Below are 22883 nucleotides of genomic sequence, written 5' to 3'. Positions count from 1 at the left end.
TTATTTGTGCTTTCCTACCATCTATTATTCTGGGCCCCCAAACTTTGTGGGGACCTTCATGTGAATGTTTTCATACAAATCATGTAAGCTCCAATCAAAAGAGCCTTGACACGCTTGAGAGGTGGACCAATGCCAACCTCATAAAGTTCAACCAAGCCAACTGCAAGGTCCTAAACCTGGTCAGGGCAATCCCAGGCACAGCTACAGGTTGGGCAGGGAAGAGATTCAGAGCAGCCCTGTAGAGAAGGACTTGGGGGTGTTGGTTGATGAGAAAATGAACATGAGCCAGCTTCAGCGTGTGCTTGCAGCCCAGAAAGCCAACTGCATCCTGGGCTGCATCAAAAGGAGTATGACCAGCAGGTCGAAGGAGGTGATCCTGCCCCTCTACTCTGCTCTCGTGAGACCTCACTTGGAGTATTGTGTGCAGTTCTGATGTCCTCAACGTAAAAAGGACATGGAACTGTTGGAACAAGTCCAGAGGAGGGCCACAAGGATGATCAGGGGACTGGAGCACCTCCCGTATGAAGATAGGCTGAGAAAGTTGGGGCTGTTCAGCCTGGAGAAGAGAAGGCTGCGTGGAGACCTCATAGCAGCCTTCCAGTATCTGAAGGGGCCTACAAGGATGCTGGGGAGGGACTATTCATTAGGGACTGTAGTGATAGGACAAGGGGGGATGGGTTTAAACTTAAAAGAGGGGAAGTACAGGTCAGATACAGAGAAGAAATTCTTTACTGTGAGGGTGGTGATGTACTGGAATGGGTTGCCCAGGGAGGTTGTGAATGCTCCATCCCTGGCAGTGTTCAAGGCCAAGCTGGATGGAGTCTAGGGTGACATAGTATACTGTGTGGTGTCACTGTCAATGGCAGGGGGTTGGACCTAGATGATCTCAAGGTCCTTTCCAACCCTAACTATTCTGTGTTTATCATCCCTCACTGACAGCAAAGGCAAGAAACACAGCACTGTAACACAGAACAGAACAAAACAGAACAGTGCTCCAAGACAGGAATGATTCCCTTGAACTGCTTCCCACACCATGTGAAGGAAAAGAGGGAGAGTCTTAGTATTTTCTTCTAGCTAGGGAGAGGTTGGAATACTGAAGGAAGCTGCTATGCCATCAAGTATTGCAAAGGGAGACAGGGAGACATTGTCAATGGACTGGCTTGTTCACTACATTTGAAGAGCTTTATGAACTGTTAAAAAGCTCGTGTCCTCAGAATGACTCCAGGTGGAAAGCACACAGCACTGGCAGCAGCATGAGACTCCTAGTTTGGTATTCTACTTGAATACAGGATGGACCTGGAAAAGAAAGGACAAGTACAATGGCTTTTGAGGAAGAAGTCACCTTCTTTCCAACTTCTTATGGGTCAAGGCTCAACCAATTGGAGGGCCAGTCTACAACCATTCTCTCAATCAGCCAGCCAGATTGAAAATATACTGTTCTTCATAAGCAAACGGCTCTGTGGTCCTTTTGCTACTTACTTCATTTTCACATCTTCTAGGAAGAATAAGTTATGAACTGCATTAACTAGTTTGTTGGTTTTTTTTTTCCTAAGCCCCAGCATAACAATCCAGCCAATATCTGTCAATCATCTTTTGTCTCAATAGCAGAGAGCAATTCCAACCTTTGCCTTTGCTTGGGAAATGGCAGACAAAAGAGATAGAAATCAAAATAAACACTATAACCTCATGTTTAAAGCTGTTACATTTTCTCAGGAACACCCAATATAAGCATACCTAGAATACCTTAAATTTCAATAGTATGTTACGGTATTCTGAGAGGGGAAAATCTGTTGACATTTTAGAACACTGTATGTCTGACAGTTAAAAAATCAGAACTACCTACAAATGAATAATGTACTTTTCCCCTTGGTGGACTCTACCACTGTTTCTCTAAACATCAAAGAGTCAAAGTGTGCTCACTATCAGCCAGGCAGCTATCCTGTCACTCACTGTACATTCACATTAAAAAACCCTCTTTCCAGTGTGCATTACTCATTAATGTGCTCAATCAGACTGACTCTGCCTCTTTATGTTCTAAGGTGAATTAGGAAAGGGTCTGTTAAAAGATGATACAGGCCATTCTTTTGTGATGGTCTGTAGTTTTCTTTCCCAATACATTTTCTTTTTATTTAGCACTTCCATTTTTATCCTGTGTTCTTCTTCAGCCATCTCACACTCTCTTTCTATTTGCTGTATTTTTGCCACATGAACTTCATTCATTTGGATTAACTGTAGTTGCAAAATTGACATTTGCTGATGATGTTCTTCCTCATGCATCTTTTTCAGAGCACTTTCCTGAGATGCTTTACTTCTGTAGTTCTTATCTGCTGCTATTCTGACATCAGAACACGAAGGCTCAGACTGGGAGGTTCCTTCACATACTGGGAAATGTACCAGCTCTTTGTCTTCATCACAAAGTTCTCTATTTGAGACAACAAATGACTCTGCAAAACAGAAAAGGCAAAAGCATTTTAGTATGCCCTCCTCCCTTAAGGAACACAAACTTGTGATATCATAGTTACTGGTGTATGCATCTAAACTTAGTGCTTCTGTGCCATAGTACAGGAGCCACTACATAATGCAGTCCTGTTACAGAATATTAAGGGCATAGTGGTCTGAACTGAACCACTCTGGGCTCTGTTGACAGACCTCCATCCACGGCTGTAACAGGAGCTCAGAATACTAGAGTGAACATAGACATTTATAAGTGAACGCCTAAATTTCGGTGTCTGAGCCTGGAGCTGAAGCTTAAGGCAGCTGTTTAAGCTAAATCTGTAAGTGACTCAGATCTTTTATGAAAGATCTGAGTGTCTGGTAAAGAACTGTATCAACATGAATAGCAAGAGGCTGAGGGAATATGAGGAAGAATATTACTTATTCCTTCCTTATCACTACTGCACATGATGCAAACACAGTGGTGAATATTTTTAGAAAAAAATTACACTTTTCTAACTTTGTGACAGTTCTACCAATTCTTCTGAGATAAAAGAAACAACTCATGGAATAAAAAAGTTACCATTGCCAATAGGGGTCTCAAAATACATTCCTTTACAAACCTGATGGCTACTTATAGTAAATACAATTAGGAAAGGGATGTTGTAAGAAACTTATCTACCAATGTAGCTACTGTTGTCTTTTGAGCAAAGGCAGTCTTCTATGTGCAATCGTGACATAATAAAGTTTGTGAGAAACCACTGTAGCCACCCTCCCTTTCTGGTTTTGGATTATTCCTTCTCTGTGTGCTTGCCAAGCAAAGAAGAATGTAGTGCTGACCTTTTGTAGAAAGGCCATTCTCCAATGTGGACTGCAGTGTGAAATACGGCTCTACATATTCTAAAAGTCCTGGAAAACAAAGGAAGGAAGATCTACAGGGAGCTCAGTGTGCATCATTCACCTGCCCTCGATGCAGGTGAGGTTGTGCGGGGCGGCCGGCAAGCTACTGGTGGGGCTGGGCAGGAGCGGGGCCACCGTGTTGCTGGCATGCCTGCTCTAAACGCAGACCAGCTCAGCACCACACCTCACCCACTACACCTAGCAGACGGATGCGCATCTCACTCTGGCCGCCCCATGAGTACCGCAGTCCTGTCTGCCGGTGGGGTGCAGCGAGCCCCCGCCACGCAGCCTGGAGCGGGCAGGCTTTTCGCTTCCCTGGGTGCAAGGAAATGCCAGGGTCGGGTGGTCCTTTGTTGCTTCCCCATCGAAGGGAGATGCAGTGCAAGTCTGATGAGGAGCAGCTGAAGGAACTGGGGTTGTTTAGTCTGGAGAAGGCTCAGGGAGGACTATCGCCCTCTACAACTACCTGAAAGGAGACTGTAGGAAGGAGGGGGTGAGTCTCCTCCCAAATAACAAGTGAAAGAATAAGAGGTAACAGCATCAAGCTGTGCTGGGGGGAGGTTTAGATTGGATATTAGGAAAAAATTCTTTATTGCAAAGGGTGTTCAGGCATTGGAACAGGCTGTGTTCAAAAACCTGTGTAGATAAGGCCCGTAGTGACATGGTTTAGTGGTGGCCTTGGCAGTGATGCGGAATGGTTGGACCTGATCTTCAAGGTTATTTCCAACCTAGCTGATTCTGTGATTCTGTATGTCAAGAACTGTTGAAAAATAATTGAGTAAAACCTCACTTTAACTCCTGGGGGCCTAGGGAAATACACGGTCTTGTAATATCATAGCTCTGAAATTACTTTTCTATAACCAGCAGTTGCAGCTAAGTGGAGAGATTTAGACTGCTGAAAGCAAATCCATGGCAAAATCACATAGAAAACAATACTACTTGCAACATTACAGTAACATTTATACCTTGACTAGAAGCATCAGGCTGATATTCAGAATCTTCTGGTGGGCTCTGCAAAAAGTACATTTGCTCAGGTATTATGCTGGCAATCTTCTCTTTCCCTATGATGTGAGAACTTATAAGTGGACTAACACTTCTTTTTACCTTCTCCCGCCTTTCATGTGCCATTATCTTTTTTGTCCGTGCCTTGATATTTTCCCAGCATTTCTTTAACTGTTTGAAGTCTCGCAGTGATACACTGGGCTGCGAATTATATTCATGAGCTAGTGCTTGCCAGGTACGTTGCTTCAGAGCAATAGTTCTTGCATCACTTTTTTTACACTCAAGCACGTATTTGTATTTTTCAACTAATGCAAGCAGCACACTCTTCTCCACTTCTGAGAAGTATTTAGCAGGCTTTATTATTTCGTTTTGCATTTTCTATTGTTTCTCCAAGAAGCCAAAAATCCTATAAAAACAAGGTTGAAAGCAAAAAACAAACAAGTTAGACTGATTACACTATCAGGAAACTGTGTTTCATCAAACAGCACCTAAACATAGCTTCTGCTTCTAACACACTTCATTTTCTAGAATAGTTTGTGAGTAGTTCTAGAGAACATAATGAAATATTTAAGTAAGACATAGTGTAATTATAAGGTATTTTCTATTACCATTTTAGGAGCTACACAGTTAACCATAATGAGAAGCTTTTTCTTTGTTACAATTTATCTTGATACCAAATATACAGTATTCAATTTAATTAGTAACTTGTTTTTAATAACTTGTGTTCCCGTTCATTGCACTTTGTTACACCCAGAGTCCTCAAAGCCCTGAACTGTGGAACAAGTCCTGAAATCCATCACCTTCAGCATGCGTGTGTTTCCTCTTCTGCCCTTGGTGACTGCATGTAACTTCTCCCCTCCCTCTACAGTATTTGAAAGTTGTATGAGAAACGATAGAAGGAAGTTCTATTTTTAAAGACTTCTGTTGATTTGGTTCTCCCTTGTGCTCAGCCCTCCGTGACTGACATGAAGTAGGCAGCAGGATCTTGACCAGTTGCAAGAAGACATGAATTAATTACAGAAACTAACCGCTCTGAAGGTACAGGTCCTTCGCCCTTCACTGCTGACTCAGTGTGTGGCATTCTTCCTTATGCACTGCTGGTCCCCCTCAGGAATGAACAACCAGGCTAAAAAGAGTTCTGGCCTCACTAAATACAGCCACTTCCATATTACTTACACCATGTTAACAACTGCATAAGTCCCAGACTTATTCAGTCAGTAAGAAAAGGGTAGCTGATATCTGGGAATTCTTGGGGGAAAAAAAAAGAAAAAAGGAGTGCTTCCTTGAATTATTAACACATGAGTGTGCTGTAAAATGTAGCTTTTCTTCTGTCTTTCCACAATTCTCTCCGCATTCCATCCTACTATAACTTTGTATCCTCAATTACTTCTACATTTTGTACAGAAACTTCTGGATAATTATGTAGAAAATGGGGAAAATCAAAGCTGTCTCAGGTCGTATTTCTTCTGGTTTTAATCATAAAACTTAGAGATGAAGCATACATAGTAACTGGACCATAATCCTCTGTCTAGGACTCTCCCAAAAAGAATTTTCCCAAAATGTATTTTGCCCATTGTTTCCACTACTTCCCTCACAACATTACTTGAAGATGCAATACATATCACTATGAAATTTTCTCTTTCCAATATTATTTTTTACTTCACTGCACTATTACTCTCTTCATATCATCCTTGTAATTCCTTTCCTCCAAACATCTTGATACTTAACAGCTATTTTCACTTGTTTCTGTGAAAGTAACTACTTATATTTACAAAGAAAGCTAACATATAAGTTAACATCAAAATAAGAACCCAACTCTGACATATAAGAACAGGAGCTTTCTCAAGTAGCCCATAACATGTGACAAACCCCAGCAAAACAAAGGAGTCAAGGAATAGAGGAGGCAGTAGGACAAAGTCCAGAATAGCAAAACTGTAACAAAGTGAACAGAAATAAGTAATAGTCCAAGTTTACATTAATTATGTTAAGTCAGTAGCAGTAGCTAAGCTGTACCCCTACTGAAAAAGCAGCAAACACTAAGTTTGTACTTTCTGTCAGTGCTCAACTGGGTAATCACCAGTCATCATGTACTGACCAGACAGCAGCACCTGTGCAGTTCCTGGCTAGTCACAGTTCTAGTCACAGTCTCTTACCAAATGCAGGTGTCATGAGGATATGGAAGAGCTGGGATCAGCAGACATCATTTAGGGGGAAAGGGAAAGATTCATAGAAAACCAGAGTTTATCATCTGCACTGCTCATAGAACAGCTTGCTTATCTTCTTGCAAGAAAGAAAAAGCTAGAATAAGGAAAAGAGCTGGGTCCCTGTGGAAGGAAGATAGCTCTCTGATCAAGCATTTCCTCCACCACACTCTATCAAGTTATTTATTATCCTCTGTGAAAACTTAGTCACCCCTCATATTGGTGAACGGAATTCTTAAACACCTATAATATCACAGAACAAAGTAAGTATATGTAAAAAACTTGAAAGTCGCACATACCAATCATTATAATGTCTAGGTCTAACAGAAGAGAACATCTGCTTCAGAAATTCCTTAACTAGAAAAATAAATTTTAAAGCTAGGCAAAAAGTCAGAAAATGGACATCCTAACAAGAGATGGTGAAAAACAGTAACTTTGCTCAATGAAACAGCTCTCAAAACAGACAAAATAGGAGAGACCTATAATGAAATAGACTCTATTTACTAATCTATTTCACCATTGTATGGTAAATGTACTTATTGTACAATTCCAAACCATTGAGCTGCTCTGGACAGCTGCTGAAATTAATTTTTTTTTACTAAATACTGATGGTTCAACCTGTCTTAACAGGTTTCACTGATGAACAGGATGAAAAGCAGTCCCACCATCAAGTCATAAGGTTCAACAGCTTATGACCGCGAAAAAACAAGATCAGAGACTCCATGCAATCAGAAATGGCTGATTCTGCCTTCTGCTGATGTATGTGAATATTATTTCTAGCTTTGAAAAGGGGTGAGAATCTAAGACTAAAAATCATTACGTTTGTGCACAGAAAAATCCCTTTAATTAGAAGAAAAACATATTTTCAAGAACTTTGGATACTAAGTTCAAAAAGGTAAACAATGAGACAAAGAGGCACAAAAGCACAAAATGCAATCAGTTCTAAGTTTGATGGCTTTGTAATGGAAAATAACTGCAGTACTTGAAGGTAGTTGACATAGCTTTAGGTCCTTAAAACCTTAGTACAAAAAGTGTAAGAAAAGCAGAATAGAAAAACAGAATCTGGGGATGGGGAGTATCTGGAACTAGCAGATGTCCAAGATGGGCACAGTTAAACTAACTGGTAAGTAGAAGGACAGGATAATTGCTATATTTGTGGTGTTAATGAACCCATTAAGCTGGTGTAAACATCTACTGGGGAGTATCTGGGACTAGCAGATGTCCAGAATGGGAGCAGATAAACTAACTGATGATTGCTATGTCTATTATGTTAATTAAGCTGGTGCTTCAAAGACTGCCAGAAGTTATGAAGATTGTTGGAAGAGGTAAGGGGCCCTCAGAGACCATCATCACATTTTTGTGAGCATGCGCAAAACTTTCTGGAAAATTATGTAATTTATATGTAGCCTCATGAATATGTATGTCTGCCCAGTGACTATATAAGAATGGACTGTGTAGCAATATGGTGATACACGTTAGGAGTAGTTATCTCCCTGTCTCCCGGCACCACAATAAAGAATACCTGCTCATCAACTTGAAACTTTGTTGGTGAGTTTGTTCCTGGAGTTTTCTCCGAATCAACAATCATACTGGGAATTCTGGATTTGAGGTGCTAAATATTTAGTTAACCAGACTGGCAGAGATCAAGTGCTACCAGTAAATATTTAAAGCATTTCCAAATATGACTTCATATATATTTACAACCTATGTACTAGGAGAAAAGCTCATCTTTCATGGATGGAGCCACACCAAACCCTTAAGTATCACTTTCATACCATACTATCATTTATTGCTATTATTTTTAGTGTGGTATAGTAAGAGACTGATCTGAAATCAGACTCCACTTTCCATTGTCTCAAAGATTGGCATGAGAAGCTGAGATGGAATTCCACTAATCCATTGTCTCAGAGACAGGTGCGAGGAGTTGAGATAAGACTCCAATGTCCATTATGTGGGAGAAGGGTGTGAGGAGCCCCACCATCCATTGCCTGAGGGATGAGTGGGAAAGAGCTAAGACTCTTGTTCATTACCTCCAGGATTGGTGTCAAGAATTGCCCATTATCCCACACAACATGCAGCTGAAGAGCTGGTCCACCAGAAACACGTAATATATGACATGAAGAGAGGTACTCCCCCAACTCATTATAAAAGGGGCAAAAGGTAATTATGAAGAGGAGCCATTGCCATGAGGATGACTCCGGAAGGACATCTCCATGAGGACACCCACCTCCAAAGACTACTACAGACTCTTTGGAGACACTCTACTCCAACAGCGACTACCAACCATGAAGAACTCCGACCACCTACAATGACGGCCCCCTGGAACACTGCTGAATCCACAGTGGTGACTCTCTCTGCACCCCAAATTCTTGCTTCATTTCCATCCTTTTTCTAATCTGTCCTATCGCTATCCCCTTTATTACAATAATTTCCCTTTTTATAATAACTATCTTTTCGCAATAAACCAACTCAACAATTACAGTACTTGACCTTTGAGTCTTAATTTCACTCTTGGGATCATGAACTGAAACAGGGTCTGGCACTGCAGTTTTCTCCAATTGGACCCTGACAGGTATCATCTGAGATTCCAATACATAAGCTTAAATACTGTACATTTAGGAAAAGAAACGTAGATCCTACTCTGAGAAAAATACAATATATCAGTCTTTCCTTCCCCCACATTCCTAACAACTTTTTTCCTACACATACAACACTGTACATGTGTCTTTTCCATGAAAAAGACAGGACTCTGACCTAGGATGCGTAAAAGAACTCAAGAACAAGTGAAAGCAGTTTAATGCAGTTACTACACAGAAGAAAATAGTTCTTGAAGATGCCTTTTAAGCTCTTACATGCTTAGCCTACTTGCTTCAATACACTAAGCTCATTCTCGGTGCACAGAAAGCACTCTGAGATGCCACTGAAGTCAGAATACTGAGAAGTTGCAGCAAAACATCACCATGTATTTATATTCACCTCTTTATACATATCAATCAAATTCTCCTATGCAGAATATGAGAAAGGGCTCTCATGAGGCTACTCACCTCGGTCATTTGCTGAGGTGAGTGGCTCCAGAGAGACTTCAACCCTGGAGCAAGGGGAAACACTGCTTCTAGGAGCCTCAATTCTGAGCAGTGAGAGCCACAGAGGGAGCCTCAAGCCCTCCATGGGGGTGCCAGCAGCTCCGCTAAGGCAAGCAGAGACTCACAAGGAGCGGTGCCAGGAGAGATGGCACTGCCCTGACAGGGGAAAACACAGCCCAAGGAGCGTGAGTGGCCCAGGGCATGGAGAGTGGGGCGGGCAAAGGTAAGGCACAGCAGTCAGGGAGACACAGACCAGTCTCACCACTGTGCAGGGCAAAATCTTGGAGCAGTTTCTCCTGCAAGGCATGCTAAGGCACATGAAAAACAACAAGGTGCTTGGTGACAGCCAGCATGGCTTCACTAAGGAGAAATCCTGCCTGACCAATTTGGTGGCCTTCTATGGTGGGGCTACAGAAGTGATGGACAGGGGTAGAGCAGTTGATGTCATCTACCTGGACTTGTGCAAAGCGTTCGACACTGTCCCACATGACATCCTTGTCTCTAAATTGGAGAGACATCAATTTGATAGGTGGACCACTCAGTGGATAAAGAACTGGCATGCAATGGTTGCATGCAAAGAGTTGTGGTCAATGGCTCAATGTCCAGCTGGAGATCAGTAACGAGTGGTGTCCCTCAGGGATTGGTGTTGGGGCTGATCTTGTTCAACATCTTTGTCGCTGACATGGACAGTGGGAATGAGTGTGCCCTCAGCAAATCTGCCAATGACACCAAGCTGTGTGGTTCGGTTGATACGCTGGAGGGAAGGAATGCCATTCAGAGGGACCTTGACACGCTTGTGAGGTGGGCTGATGCCAACCATGAAGTTTAACCATGCCAACTGCAAGGTCCTACACCTGGGTTGGAGCAATCCCAGGCACAGCTACAGGTTGGGCAGAGAAGAGATTTAGAGCAGGCCTGTGGAGGACTTGGGGTGTTGGTTGATGAGAAACTGAAAAAGAGCCGGCTTCAGTGTGCGCTTACAGCCCAGCAAGCCAACCGTATTCTGGGCTGCATCAAAAAAAGCATGATCAGAAGGTCAAAGGAGGTGATCCTGCCCCTCTACTCTGCTCTCATGAGATGCTACTTGCAAACTGCTTCCAGTTCTGGTGCCTCCAACATAAGAAGTGCATGGAACTGTTGAAACAAGTAGAGGAGGGCCACAAGGATGATCAGGGGACTGGAGCACCTCCCATATGAAGACAGGCTGAGAAAGTTGGGGCTGTTCAGCCTGGAGAAGAGAAGGCTGCATGGAGACCTTATAGCAGCCTTCCAGTATGTGAAGGGGGCCTATAAAGATGCTGGGGAGGGACTCTTCATCAGGGACTGCAGCAACAGGACAAGGGAAAATGGGTTTTAACTAAAAGAGGAGACATTCAGGTTAGATATAAAGAAGAAATTCTTTACTGTAAGGGTGGTGAGGCACTGGAATGGGTTGCCCAGGGAGGTTGTGAATGCTCCATCCCTGACAGTGCTCACGGACAGGTTGGACAGAGCCTTGGGTGACATGGTTCAGTGTGAGGTGTCCCTGCCCATGGCAGGGGTTTGGAAGTACATGATCTCAAGGTCCTTTCCAACCCTAACTGTTCTAACCCAACCCATTTTATGATTCTAAGCCCAAACAATTTCCATTTTAAGGCTAAAAGATCCTTCCATGACATATGCCCCGGATATAATTCAGTATGTAGGAGGCTGTGCTGAAATGAAAGTTTAGTGTGTATCAATTCGTTGTGGTTTAAACCAAGTCCGCACAGCTCGTTCATTCACTCCCCCCCCCCCCCCTTGCTCCCCTGACTCCTAGAGAGTTAGGAAGGAGAATCCAAAGAATGTAGCCCCCACAGGTTGAGATAAGCACAGTTTAATAGCTAAGGCACAACATAAATCACTACTGTCATTACTACTACTACAGATAATAATGATAAAGGAAATAACAAGTGAAGAGAATACAACACCTCACCAGCCACCGACCCATAACTCACCCCACCCTGCCCTACTGAGCACTGACCGATACCTCCTCCATCCCCCCAGAGCTCTCCAGCCCTTCTGGGTCTCTCCTGGTTACATCCTGGGTATGACGTGCTATGGTATGGAATACCTCTTTGGCTAGCCTGGGTCAGGTGTCCTGTCTCTCCTTCCTCCCGGCTTCCCCTCCTCCCTGGCAGAGCATGAGCTCAGAAAAGGCCTTGGACAAACCAAACATTTGAGCAGTAACTCAAAACATACTTGCTATTAGCAACGGTTCCCAGCCCGAAAGTCAAAACACAGCACTGCACCAGCTACCAAGAAAGAGAAAAATGACTGCTACTGCTCAAACCAGGACACCATTATACAGAAACAGAATCTGGGACTGTGTAGGCACATGAGAATGGTTGCATAGTAAATTCTAAGAAATAAAGAATGGAAGGCTTCTCTCACTCTTACAGGTACCCAAGCTCTAAGATATGCATAGTAAGAAAGTACTTTATCCCAAATATCTTCTCCTGGCATAGCTCAATTCACAACTTGCCTTATAAGAAATCACTGTCCAAAGTACTTGCTCTCTCACACAAACCCTTATTGCTTTAAAATAACAACAATATCTCTCAACTCTTCATTTTTACTTTGAAATGTTGTGTGGCGTTTTAAAGACTATAAAGGATGTGCTGTGGTCTGCTGGAAAAATATCTTGGAAACAAATCACACAAGTGAAGCAGAGCAGATGCTCATAGCTGCGTATGTATTATTTTGCTTGCACACACCTAAACATGCATCTAAACTCGAACCAGTTGCAAAGAAGCCCATGCAGGGGAAAAACCCAAATCACTTCAGATGGGCATGTGTGGGTATTTTCAGTCCCTGAAGTATTTTTTAGGCATAAGCAATGCAAAGAGAAAGTTATTATGGAAGACTTAACCTAAATGTGAAGGTCACACTAGCTGAACCCAAAGAAAATAGTTTGCTAGCAAACTGTGGTGACTTACTGTGTGAAAGCAGAATTAATTTACCAGTGCCAAAGGATTAGTACCAGAATTAGTTAAGGATTGAAAAAAAAAAGATTTATTTATCTAACTTAAACTGCAGATGAAGCTTTAAGTATAGTCAATAGTTAACAGCACTAAAAATCATAATTCTGCCCTTTACAACCAGTGTTTGAGGGTGGAAAAAAGACATGGAAATGCAGTGACCCAAACCAGTCACAACAACAGGCTTATATTTCATTTGAATGCTAGAACAAGCAGTAAACAGTGTCCTCCCTCCTCAAATGTTAGATTTTTCCCACAGAGCTTCCATCAGAGCATTCCAGGCCTGACCCTGTCTACCTCCAGACTTGAAATCACTAGGTAATTAGGTGCATATTACAAATATGAATGGGATGTATATGGCAATTGTGTTACACATAATCAGATGAACAACCCCACCCCCCCCACCCCCCAAACCTCTTTGGATGTTTTCCACTTCCTTCGTTTTAATATAAATTAATAGTTATCATGCATCATCCAGCAAATGAACAAAATAATCTATTAGTAAAAAAAATCACTGCATTTCGCTTTAATTTCTCCTGGCAAATTTCACGGACACACAGAGGCAAATGTATTTTTTAAAGGTACGTATAACATATATACACGCACGTAGCTGTATTTTAAGCGGGTCATCCCGCTACCTATGGAGGGCATCCAAAGCAGTTTGTGCAGAGAGAGGTAATGGACGCAGGTTGTTATTCGCAACGATTGTCTGCAATTGATCACAAATAGGCATCAACAGGAATCCTACCAGACTCTCCTGCACCCGAACTTCTCCCACATGAACTCGAGCTGGGTTCTGTTTCCTCGCTAGCTCCTTCTGAACAAGAAAGCAGCGCAGGTCCCGGCTCCACAAAGGCGGCCGCTCCTCCCAGGGCGGGCGTGCAGGCTGCGGCGCGGGCTCAGGGACATCTGCCGCGGCAGGGGGACGGCCGGCGGCCGCGCTGACTGCCGGCGACCGCGGAGCGGGGACAACCCCACCCTGCAGCACCGCCTCCTCCGTGCTCCGAACAAAGCGGCGCCGAGAGCTGCTACCGCTGGCTCGGGTCTGCTCGGTGCAGCTTCCCTCCCCTGCTCTGCTCTCCTCTCCTCCCCCCGCTGGCGGCCGGGCCTGCCTGCCTCACCTCCTCGCCGGCAGGTCGCTGGCACTCCTTCAGCTCCCCGCAAACCCCGCGATGGATTTCTGCCTCTCCAGGGCACAGGCGGTGCGGCACCGACCTTCCCCTCCGTGCCGCGGGCAGGACCGGCCCCGGGGGACCCTGAGCGCCCAGGTGCAGCGGCGCTGGCCCGCGGGGTGTGTGCCTGGTGTGGGGTGTGTGTTCTGGGGAGCGATGTGCCACTAGAAAGGGGCTGGACAGCCCCGTCTGCACCTGACGCGGCCCCCGGGCGGAGCTCCCGGGCCGCACGTCGCTAGCGCGGCACCCTACACCCCGCTAGTGCGGAGCGGGTGGGGATAGCTGACCGCGCCCGTCCCGGTGCGGAGGCAGAACACGCCAGCTCGGGCTTTACCTCCGACAGTGCCAGCCGGAGCGTGAGCGCCAGCGCCCCCAGTGGCACATGGGGCTGGTGGAGCCGGGTCGTGGGTGCCGCGCAGAAGGGTGGCTCCTCCGTCCCCTCCTTCCCTCCGAGCTCCCGGTTCTCGCTGCCGTCCCGTCCCCGGGGCCTGGGCTCTCGCGTCCCTTCCGCGCCGTGCGTGACGCAGTTCCTGCCCGCCCGGTGCGCCCCGGGCCCCGCTGCCGGCGGCGGTGGTGGCTGTGGACCTTGGCTGCGGGTGGGCGTGCGGGCTGTCCCTCAGCCCCTCACCTCCCCGCCTGCCTGAGGAGGAGCGGGGAGCCGCGGGCTGGCGGTAAGGGGCCGGTGTGGTGGCGGCGTGAGGGGGAGCAGCGGTGTCCGCTGGGTGCCGGCTCCATCCGGCTGCTGCCCGCTGCAGGGCTGCGGTGAGCCGGGTGCAGCGGCGACCACTGTCTTCTCCCCGGCTCCTTGGCCCAGGAGGTGCTCGTCCCCTCCCCGGCAGAGCTGGCGGGGTCCGTAAGGCCGCTGCCTGCGGTGTGCTGAGACAGGGGTCAAGGCGCTTCTTCAGCGCTTGTATTCGCGGGGTGCGGTGTGGGTGTAGCTTCGTCCTTCTTCCCTCCCGACTCTGTCCCACGCCAGGGTGGGAGCGCTCTTTTCTTCACAACCCTCATGCTGTTACTTTTCCAAAGGAACTCTTTGGACTCTGCGTGCTTGGCTGTATGTCATCAGTTCCAGCCCATGCTCTGCGCCTTTCAATCCCAGGAAAAAAGGGGAAGCTTGAAATCGTTCCGAATAGTTTTGTTTCGGGGCTTGTGTAATCTACTGGCTTTGTCTTCCGTGAGGGAAACTCTGGGGGAAAAATTGTTTCTTCCGTGTTGTATTTTTCCTCTTAAGTTAAAAGTATCGTTAGCCTGGAGATTTAAACATTAAATGTAACTGCGAGGCACGAATTAAAATTGGAATAGACATGACCCTTAAATAGGTGGTGCAGGGCTATGAATGCTTTTCTGAAGCTAAAACAATAGTTTGCAATCTTTTTTCTGTTTTCCTAGGGTTGCCTTATCATCTAAAGATCAAATATGGACCCTAATGCTGAGATAAAGAAGCAAGTAAACCCCTTTTTACTGCAATGTAAGTATTCCTCACCGAAAATTGTAACTAATGCAAAGTAGTTTTCGTAGAACAAAGTTAGAATAAATCAAGTGTGAACTTTGTTATTATTATTATTATTATTATCCTTGAGCAAAATTGATAAATAGCACTAGAGTTGATCTCACTTTACTTTTTTGGTCATGTTTTACTTGGATGTGTGCCAGGAACCGACTTACTAGATGGAAATGTTACTATAATGTTTCTAAATAAAGGTGTTATTTTAAAGTAGAAGATTAAACTGCAGCTCCTGGTCAGAGAAAAATTAATATCCTAATTTATGTTCCTGGGTTTATCGCTGTTTTTTTTTAACATCTTGGGGTGTTTTTAGAGGAGGAGAAAATATTTGGACTCCTTTTGTTCGTTTGCATGAATTTAAACCTAATCTGCTCCTGTTCTGAACCAGCCCAGGCATAAATCAGCTGTGATTAGAAAACTTCACATGTGTGTGAGTGACGCAGGCCCCAAGAGAATCAGAGTAAGTGTGTTAGTCTGGATGCAGCACTAAGGAGAACAGGCTCATTGCAGGCTGGTGTGTTGCAATTATGCTGTGCCCCTCGTTCAGATTCGGTTGATACTGTGTGAGGAAGATCTTGGATCTATTTTTACTTATCAACACAAAAATATGCTGTAAGAGAACCTTGGGGTTCTGGAGACTCTTGAGATTTTTGTGTGGTGTGGAGATTCCTTTTCATTCCACTGTCTTGGAGTCTCGTAGATAAAAGTTCTAGAAGCTGTTTTAGTTTGTCTTCGGAGGAATAGTACTTTTTAGAATTTACCTATACTGACATGTCAATAACAGATTTGGTTTGACATTAGTGGTATTTTTTTCTGTTGCTTTTGTGCGGTGTTAGAAATACTCTTTTTATCCTAGATTTGCAAAATCTGGTGTGCTTCTGCACTAAACTTGCAGACTCACTTCCTTGGATTCAAACACAAGGCGGTAAGCTCCGTTTTTGAATACACCTCTTGTCAGATTTTACAGATTTATGTAACAATAGAGTATGTGTTTGTAATCTAACCTTTACTGTAGTATTAAAGCGTGCAATTTCAGATACTTTGCTAGTTTTGTTACTTTATTGTTTACTGCAATAAGCTAGAACTTAGTTTTGTATATTAGAAAATGTTACAGCTTTGTGTCTCATTCTGGATTAGTAAACACAATACATGAGGATATGTGACAGTTAATAAATGCAGAATGGTATTACTGAAATTGTAGACAATCTAGCAAAAAAGTTGCATGCTTCTTTCAAATTTCATGTAATTATCTAATCACCTGAACTGATCTGTGGTGCTGGTGCTAATCTGATTTATTTTATAAATGATAAAATGTTTGCAGTGTTAGTTTTTGACTCTTAAGTGTCTGTCTTCTTTGTTGGCTTATAACTTGATAATTTACGTTGAAGAAGCACTGAAAGCTCATGGCATTGGTAAGTACAAGTTTTTTTTTACTTCCTGCTCTGTTCTGTACATGTACCTTTCTCCCTGCCCCAATGTAGTTCATGAAACAAACACGAAAATGGCTTTAAGGAGACTTGTGCTTTAAGACCTGTCTAGTATTCTTTAATGACATAACTACCTAATCAATAATATGAGTGAGAGGTATGCAAAATTACAATACTAAAAATCACCTTCATTAAGCTTTTGAGAAACCTTAAAGAATTCAAGACCCTAGAGACCTTTAAGATTTAAAGTATCTCAAGGTTCTCCATCCCCAGCTGTATCCCATGCCATGTGTGGATAGAAAAAGGTATTTGACTGGAGAGGGGATAACTTCTGACCTTTTTCAAAAGACAGCAGGGTTCTGGGCTGAATCAAGTCCCCTGGCGGGCAGTGTATGGGCCAGCAGTTTAAGTACCTCGAGTTCAGTGGATTTAAACTAAATTGTTGCAATGTACTAGATTAAAGTAGCCCTGAAATTTATGAAATTAAGCTTTGTTCATTATAGAATAAGATATTTGCACAGTAGTGAATGAGTAAAGTTTTCCCCTTGTTGCAGGTTGTCTTCTTTATAAACTACATTGCAGACAGAATTCCTTTCAATTTAAGCCACTGTTTAATAATATAATTTTGTAATGTGTGTTGGAATCTGTGTTGTGTGCTAACTAGTGTCTTGATTGGTCTTCCTCTCTGCCTGCTTCGTCAAATTGCCTGACACTAAATACCTTTGCTACTGTTTGGTGTAAATGTCTTTTGTCTGTTTTTTTAACATCTCATGGCACATTCAAAAGTAAACACAGTATATTTTTCTTGTGTCAACAAAAGCTCGAAGTTTGCTTTAAAAAAAAATCCATTATAACAAATAGGGTTCTGTAGTTATCATTTAATTTCCACTTCTGGTTTTTTATTTAGTTAATGGCTATGGGGAGCAAGTGAAAATACCTGTGAAGCTTCCTGATTATGGTAAGAACAAAGAAATTGGAAGAAATAAAATGTTTTGAGGTACAATGTTACAAGTGATATCTAGACCTTAGTGGGTGTCATGGTTTAAGGATAGGACCCAGGACAGTAGGTCATTGGGAATTCATTTATGTTCATTGTATTTTTTATCTGCAACAGTATTTTGTAATATTACTTAAAAAAAAAGAGTATTTGCAAACAAAATGCTGTAAAAAAAGAGTGAAAATAGTATTGGGCGGGGATAATGTTTCTCAGTAACTGACTTAATTTGTGATGTGTGGCCATTTATGACCCACGGGTTCACTTGAACATGAATTTCTCAGCATATTTTCTCTAGGCCAAAGGTTCCACTCAGGAGTGTGTTTCATTTTGGAGGGGTTTTGTGATGTGACTTTAGACCACAAAGAGGGATTTATAGATAATGATGTGGGATTACATAAAATTAATTTTAATTTACAGTGCAGATGGAGCCAGAGAGGTGTCATGGACAGACCTTGCAAGAACAGCTTAATACATGTAAAGATTCAGAACCTGCACTCGGTGAGGGCTTTTAATATGGTTTTTTTATGGGGGCTTTTAATGGTTGCTTGTGTGATGTTTACCTTGAAAGAGTGTTAATTAATTTTTTGAAATGTAGAATTAGGTAATGTGGAATAAGATCTTGCCATGTTTACACTGTGTACTCAATGGTATGGTATGAAAATTACTGATCTTAGTGACAGAATCATTGGATTTGGCCTGGAATATTTCTGATTAGTGTGGATACCACATGTTGGGAATATTCTCTAGAAACAATCTAAGGTGATATGACAGAAATGAACTTTGACTTAAATGATTTTTACTGTTCTTTGCAATTTAACTGCCCATCCTTTGGAGGGAAGGGAAAGTGGAGTGGACAGGAAAAATAACTGCAGGGGCATATATTAAAATACATTCTAAATAGTTACAGAAGAGTTATTGTAGGTATTCATTTAGATGGGTTTTTTTTAATTGTCTGGTCCTAAAGTGGTAAACATAACATATCCTAAAGCAATTCAGCTTGATACCTTTGGTGTTGAGGAAGTGTAGACACCCAAAAGATAAAGTAACTGATCATCCTAGAAAATCTTTATTCCTGTGTTTGGCACACACTAGTAAACATTTCCTTTAATGTCTCCTTTGTAACTAGCACTGATTAGGTGTTTCAGCAAACATAACATTTCCTAACTTTTTTTCTTTTGTATTAATACAGGACTTGATTATATCATTGAATACCGATCAAAAGAAAATTCCCCTTTTCTCTATGAATTCCAACTGTGCCACTGTAAAACAGGACTGAGTAACATGTTCATGCATGTATGCGGTTCCAAACATAGACTTGCATACCTGGTAAGTTTTTAGAGTAAAGGTACCGTGAGCCTTGTTTGTCTGTTTTTTGTTCATTTTAATGTAGTGATTTAAGTACAGAATTTGTTTCTTATGATTAAAAAAACAATTATAATGAAGGTGTTATGTAAGCTTTTGTGAAAATGTGTGTGTTTATATTGCCATTGTGCAACTGTGATAAATGGATTTAAAATTCTTCTCATTGATAAGGTGTATGCCTGTTCCTTGCTGACATTGAGTTTTTAGTTTATTCTCTTTTGGTTGATCAGTAATGTTAATAATGAAATCTGCTCTTAATATTACACAGAATCACACAATCGTTAGGGTTGGAAGGAATCTCTGGAGATCATTTAGGTTTTTGACTAAATTTTGCATTATCTTAGACTGGATCAATGAAGAAATAGTTCCATCTTTCAGATGCTTTAGGTTAAAAGGAATATAATTGTAAATGAACACAGTATGTATTGGATGGAGGCTGTGACTCGGAATCAGGAAAAAATAAAGTTTTATTCCCAGTTTTGTGGCTGGACAAGCCATGTCAGATCTGTTTTATGGAAATTTGCGAAGCTCGTAAGGTTCATTTTGGCCCACCAATGTAGAAATACATTATTTTGTTTGAGTATGTTTCGAGAAACAAGGTTGTGCAGTCTTTAAATATTTACTTGAATATATTTGTTTAGAATGGGCTTTAACAAAACAGAGAGAGCAATATTCTGAAAAGTATTTTGATACTTCTGTAGAGTATCTGCTCGAAGTTGGTATTATATCCCACAAACCTTAGTCATAGAATATTGAGAATGTTGGGTTCCTATAACATTTTTGAGGTGGTTTTAGAGCTAATGTTGTCAGATCTACTGTGATGGGTCTGCTATGATGTCCTTTGTAAACATCGTGCTTTTAGTCATTACTTTAAATGTATATGCTGAATTTTGATGTTCTCAGTTCTTGTATTTCTTTTTTCTTTGAAGTGCTTCCTGCAATTCTGAATCTCATGCTTGTTAACTGCATCTCTGCTATATTCTTAAGTACTATAAAACAGAATAATTCAACAAGAATAACTTTTAAGTCATGCACTTGGGATGGATTAATCTTAGGCAGTGGGAAAGACAAGACACTAAATGGCTGGAATTTGCTCTTCTGGAAAGAAGCTGGGGTTCCTGGCTGATAACAAGCTAAAGACAAGTAGAATATCTTGATATCAAAGAAGGCTAACAGCAAGCTGAGCTGTGCTAACAAGGGTATAGCCAGTAGGTCAAAGGAATTTATTATTTCCCTGTTCTTAGTTAGGCCGTATCTAGAAAATTGTGTCTGGTTTTGTGATATTGCAGACTAGAAAGCTATTGGTGAAATTAGGTGAGCCCAGTGGAGAGCTGCCAAGATAGTCAGGGGGCTGAAGCACTTGCACTGTGAGGAGAGGCTAAGGTAATTTGGCTTGTTCAGCCTGGAGAAGAAAACATCTCAGGGAGACTAACTGTAGCCCTCTAGTACCTCCAGGGATGTTACTATGAAGGAGAATCAGGCTCTTGACAGGAACATAAGTCTGAGTTTCCTGCTTGATATAACGTACTTTTTCACTGTGAGGACAGTCAAACATTGGAGCAGGTTGCTCAGAGAGATGGGGAATCACTGTATTCGGAGGTTTTGAAGACCCAGGTGGACAAAGCCCTGTGCAACCAGTTCAGCATTTGGTGTCAACCCTGCTTTGAGCAGAATATTTGGCTTCAGTCCACTAAATCATTCTGTGACTTTATACATAATCACTTTAATAAGTTCTGCTATGTGTATGTAAATTTGATTTATCTCTCATCGTCATTAGCTGTGCTAGATCTGGAAAGAATTGTGTAGGATAAAGTGTGACTTCAGGATTTGCATTTCTTTATTTTCTAGAAACAACATTATCCTGAGATAGCAGAATCTGGTGAAGTTAAGGGTAAAGGCTCCGAACTGAACAGAAAAGTTAAGCAACTTGCATTAAAAATTGAGAAGAAAGAAGGAAGAAAACAAATAAAGGTACCTTTCTTCAAGAATTCCAGAATTAAGAATTCCACTTTTATATTTACTGAGAACACAAAGAAACTAATTTCGGTTATGGTGGGCGTATCTGCTTCGGATGGTAGGAAAATCTTGCTTTTTAAATCTTTATTACAAGTGCTTTTAATTGTCTTAATTCTTCCAGGATTATTTTGGACACAATTTCCCATTGGTCACTCCCATCATAAGTATTTCTCCTGTTTGAAATAATACTCATGCTGCCTGTGTCCACAGAAATATGACTCTAAAGTACAAAAATAACACAAAATATCAAAATATCCATATTAATATTTTGCACACAGCTCTGTGTGCGTTCATAAAATAACTTGTTTCATTGTTGATAGGAAACCAACTTTATGACTTTTCGGAATTAGTTTGTGCTTTCTTAACAGCCTATGGCAATTCTCAGAAAAAACATGTAAAAATTCTATGAGTCCGGAGGGAAGTATGGGAATTTGCAGAAGGATGTGAGGTTATCAGCATGGGATCACAGGAGCACCATGAGCTTAAATTCCTGGGAACCGCTGCACACATAGAAGCATGTTCTTATGAATACATCTTCATATTTTTTTTCTGTTAATATTTACCCCACAAAAGTATTTAGACATGTTTACCACCTTTTATCTGGACAGTATGGCAAAGTTTGTTATGGAGGTGTACCTTACCATTCTGATTCATAAGCTTACTCGGGGGCTTAGTGCTCCTTATGGTATACATCAAATTTGTTTTCTCCGGCGATTTCAATGTCTGACAACATCCTGCTTGTTAAGCAATGTTTCTTGGCAAGGTCTCTTGTTGCGTAATGTGCGTTGGCTATGTTGTGTTTCAACGCAGAGTTCACAATGTGTAGAAGCTCAGTATGTCCTGCTTATCTGAAAGAAGACCCGTATACTGTCACAGTGAGGCTGAAGGATAAGAGCCTGTACTGAACCTACTCTCTTTTGATTAAAAAAAAAGAGTATGGGAATGTTGGAAGACCAAGTCTGTCTTCTCAAATGAATGCTCTTGATGGGAGAGATTTCAGATCATCAAATTCAGTCTGCATATTCTTAATTTTTAACCCCTGCTTGGAAAGAAAGACAAACTCGAGTATTGGCAACAACTTTTTCTTTTGACCTGCTAAAATCAAAGTTCTTCTTGACTCAAGACTGTGTATTTTACTTGAGATTTATTAATTCTATGCCATTTTGTAGACTTGTTTTTCTGGGAAGTTTCACTGCATCCATAGCAAATCTACCCTTGATTTAAGGAGCTTTTAAATAGATTATGCATTATCTGATTTAATTTCACTGATATATTTTCTGAAACCAGCTATTTGAGGTTTTGTTGGGTTTTTTTTATTATCTCTAACAACAACTTAATAGTAGCAACTGACTTACTGACTTGTCAAATATCCACTCAGGGATTGACACATGTTTAAACTATTGGTCATATATCCTTAAAAATATAAACATTTAACTCTGATGAAATACATATGGAATAATTTTATCCATAAAATAACTAACATAAATGGGTTTTATTTTTAGATTGTTACAGATGCTCCAGTAATGAGGAAGAGATGGCAAGAATGTAAGTGTGCTCAGTGGGATGTAAATTGTACGTTTCTAATTTGGGTAAATTCCCTTTGATCTAAATCAGCTTGATTTAATGGTAAGTTGAAAGATTTGGTCAGTAATTGTATGTGCTTATATTCTAAGCTGTATTTTGTACAGCTTAAATAGAAAATTTGGTGGATGAAGAAGTTCTTCCACAGGCAACGTAACTGAAGACATCTGTTTTATATGTCTTTGTTCTGTCTCCCTCTTTCCATC

The 22883-nt window shown here is 41.9% G+C and overlaps 2 protein-coding genes across 6 annotated transcripts; one reads left to right on the top strand and one right to left on the bottom strand.

Moving 5' to 3' along the window:
* Nucleotides 1-616: 616 nt before the first annotated feature.
* On the bottom strand, nucleotides 617-14519 carry MSANTD3 (Myb/SANT DNA binding domain containing 3). Of its 5 annotated transcripts, none has more exons than XM_034070300.1 (4): nucleotides 13740-14519; nucleotides 4299-4741; nucleotides 3274-3342; nucleotides 617-2444 (listed from the first exon to the last, which is right to left on the bottom strand). In XM_034070300.1, exons 2-4 carry the CDS (start codon nucleotides 4708-4710, stop codon nucleotides 2035-2037), a joined length of 891 nt encoding a protein of 296 aa, XP_033926191.1. In that variant the 5' UTR covers nucleotides 4711-4741; nucleotides 13740-14519; the 3' UTR covers nucleotides 617-2034. The 5 variants fall into 5 exon arrangements, with proteins under 5 accessions (XP_033926191.1, XP_033926185.1, XP_033926208.1 ...); XM_034070294.1 differs by having other exon boundaries at nucleotides 14125-14519; XM_034070317.1 differs by lacking the exon at nucleotides 3274-3342 and having other exon boundaries at nucleotides 4299-4344; nucleotides 4438-4741; nucleotides 14125-14519.
* LOC115947230 (uncharacterized) lies at nucleotides 14211-22645 on the top strand. Its single transcript, XM_034060266.1, has 9 exons — nucleotides 14211-14461; nucleotides 15180-15258; nucleotides 16151-16219; nucleotides 16683-16706; nucleotides 17629-17679; nucleotides 18136-18216; nucleotides 18908-19044; nucleotides 20929-21154; nucleotides 22599-22645. Exons 2-9 carry the CDS (start codon nucleotides 15207-15209, stop codon nucleotides 22643-22645), a joined length of 687 nt encoding a protein of 228 aa, XP_033916157.1. The 5' UTR covers nucleotides 14211-14461; nucleotides 15180-15206.
* The last annotated feature ends 238 nt before the right edge of the window (nucleotides 22646-22883 follow it).

This window comes from Melopsittacus undulatus, chromosome 1 (genome assembly GCF_012275295.1).
Source record: "Melopsittacus undulatus isolate bMelUnd1 chromosome 1, bMelUnd1.mat.Z, whole genome shotgun sequence".
In the NCBI taxonomy this organism is placed as follows: Eukaryota; Metazoa; Chordata; class Aves; order Psittaciformes; family Psittaculidae; genus Melopsittacus; species Melopsittacus undulatus.
This window is presented reverse-complemented; position numbering and strand designations above follow the sequence as displayed.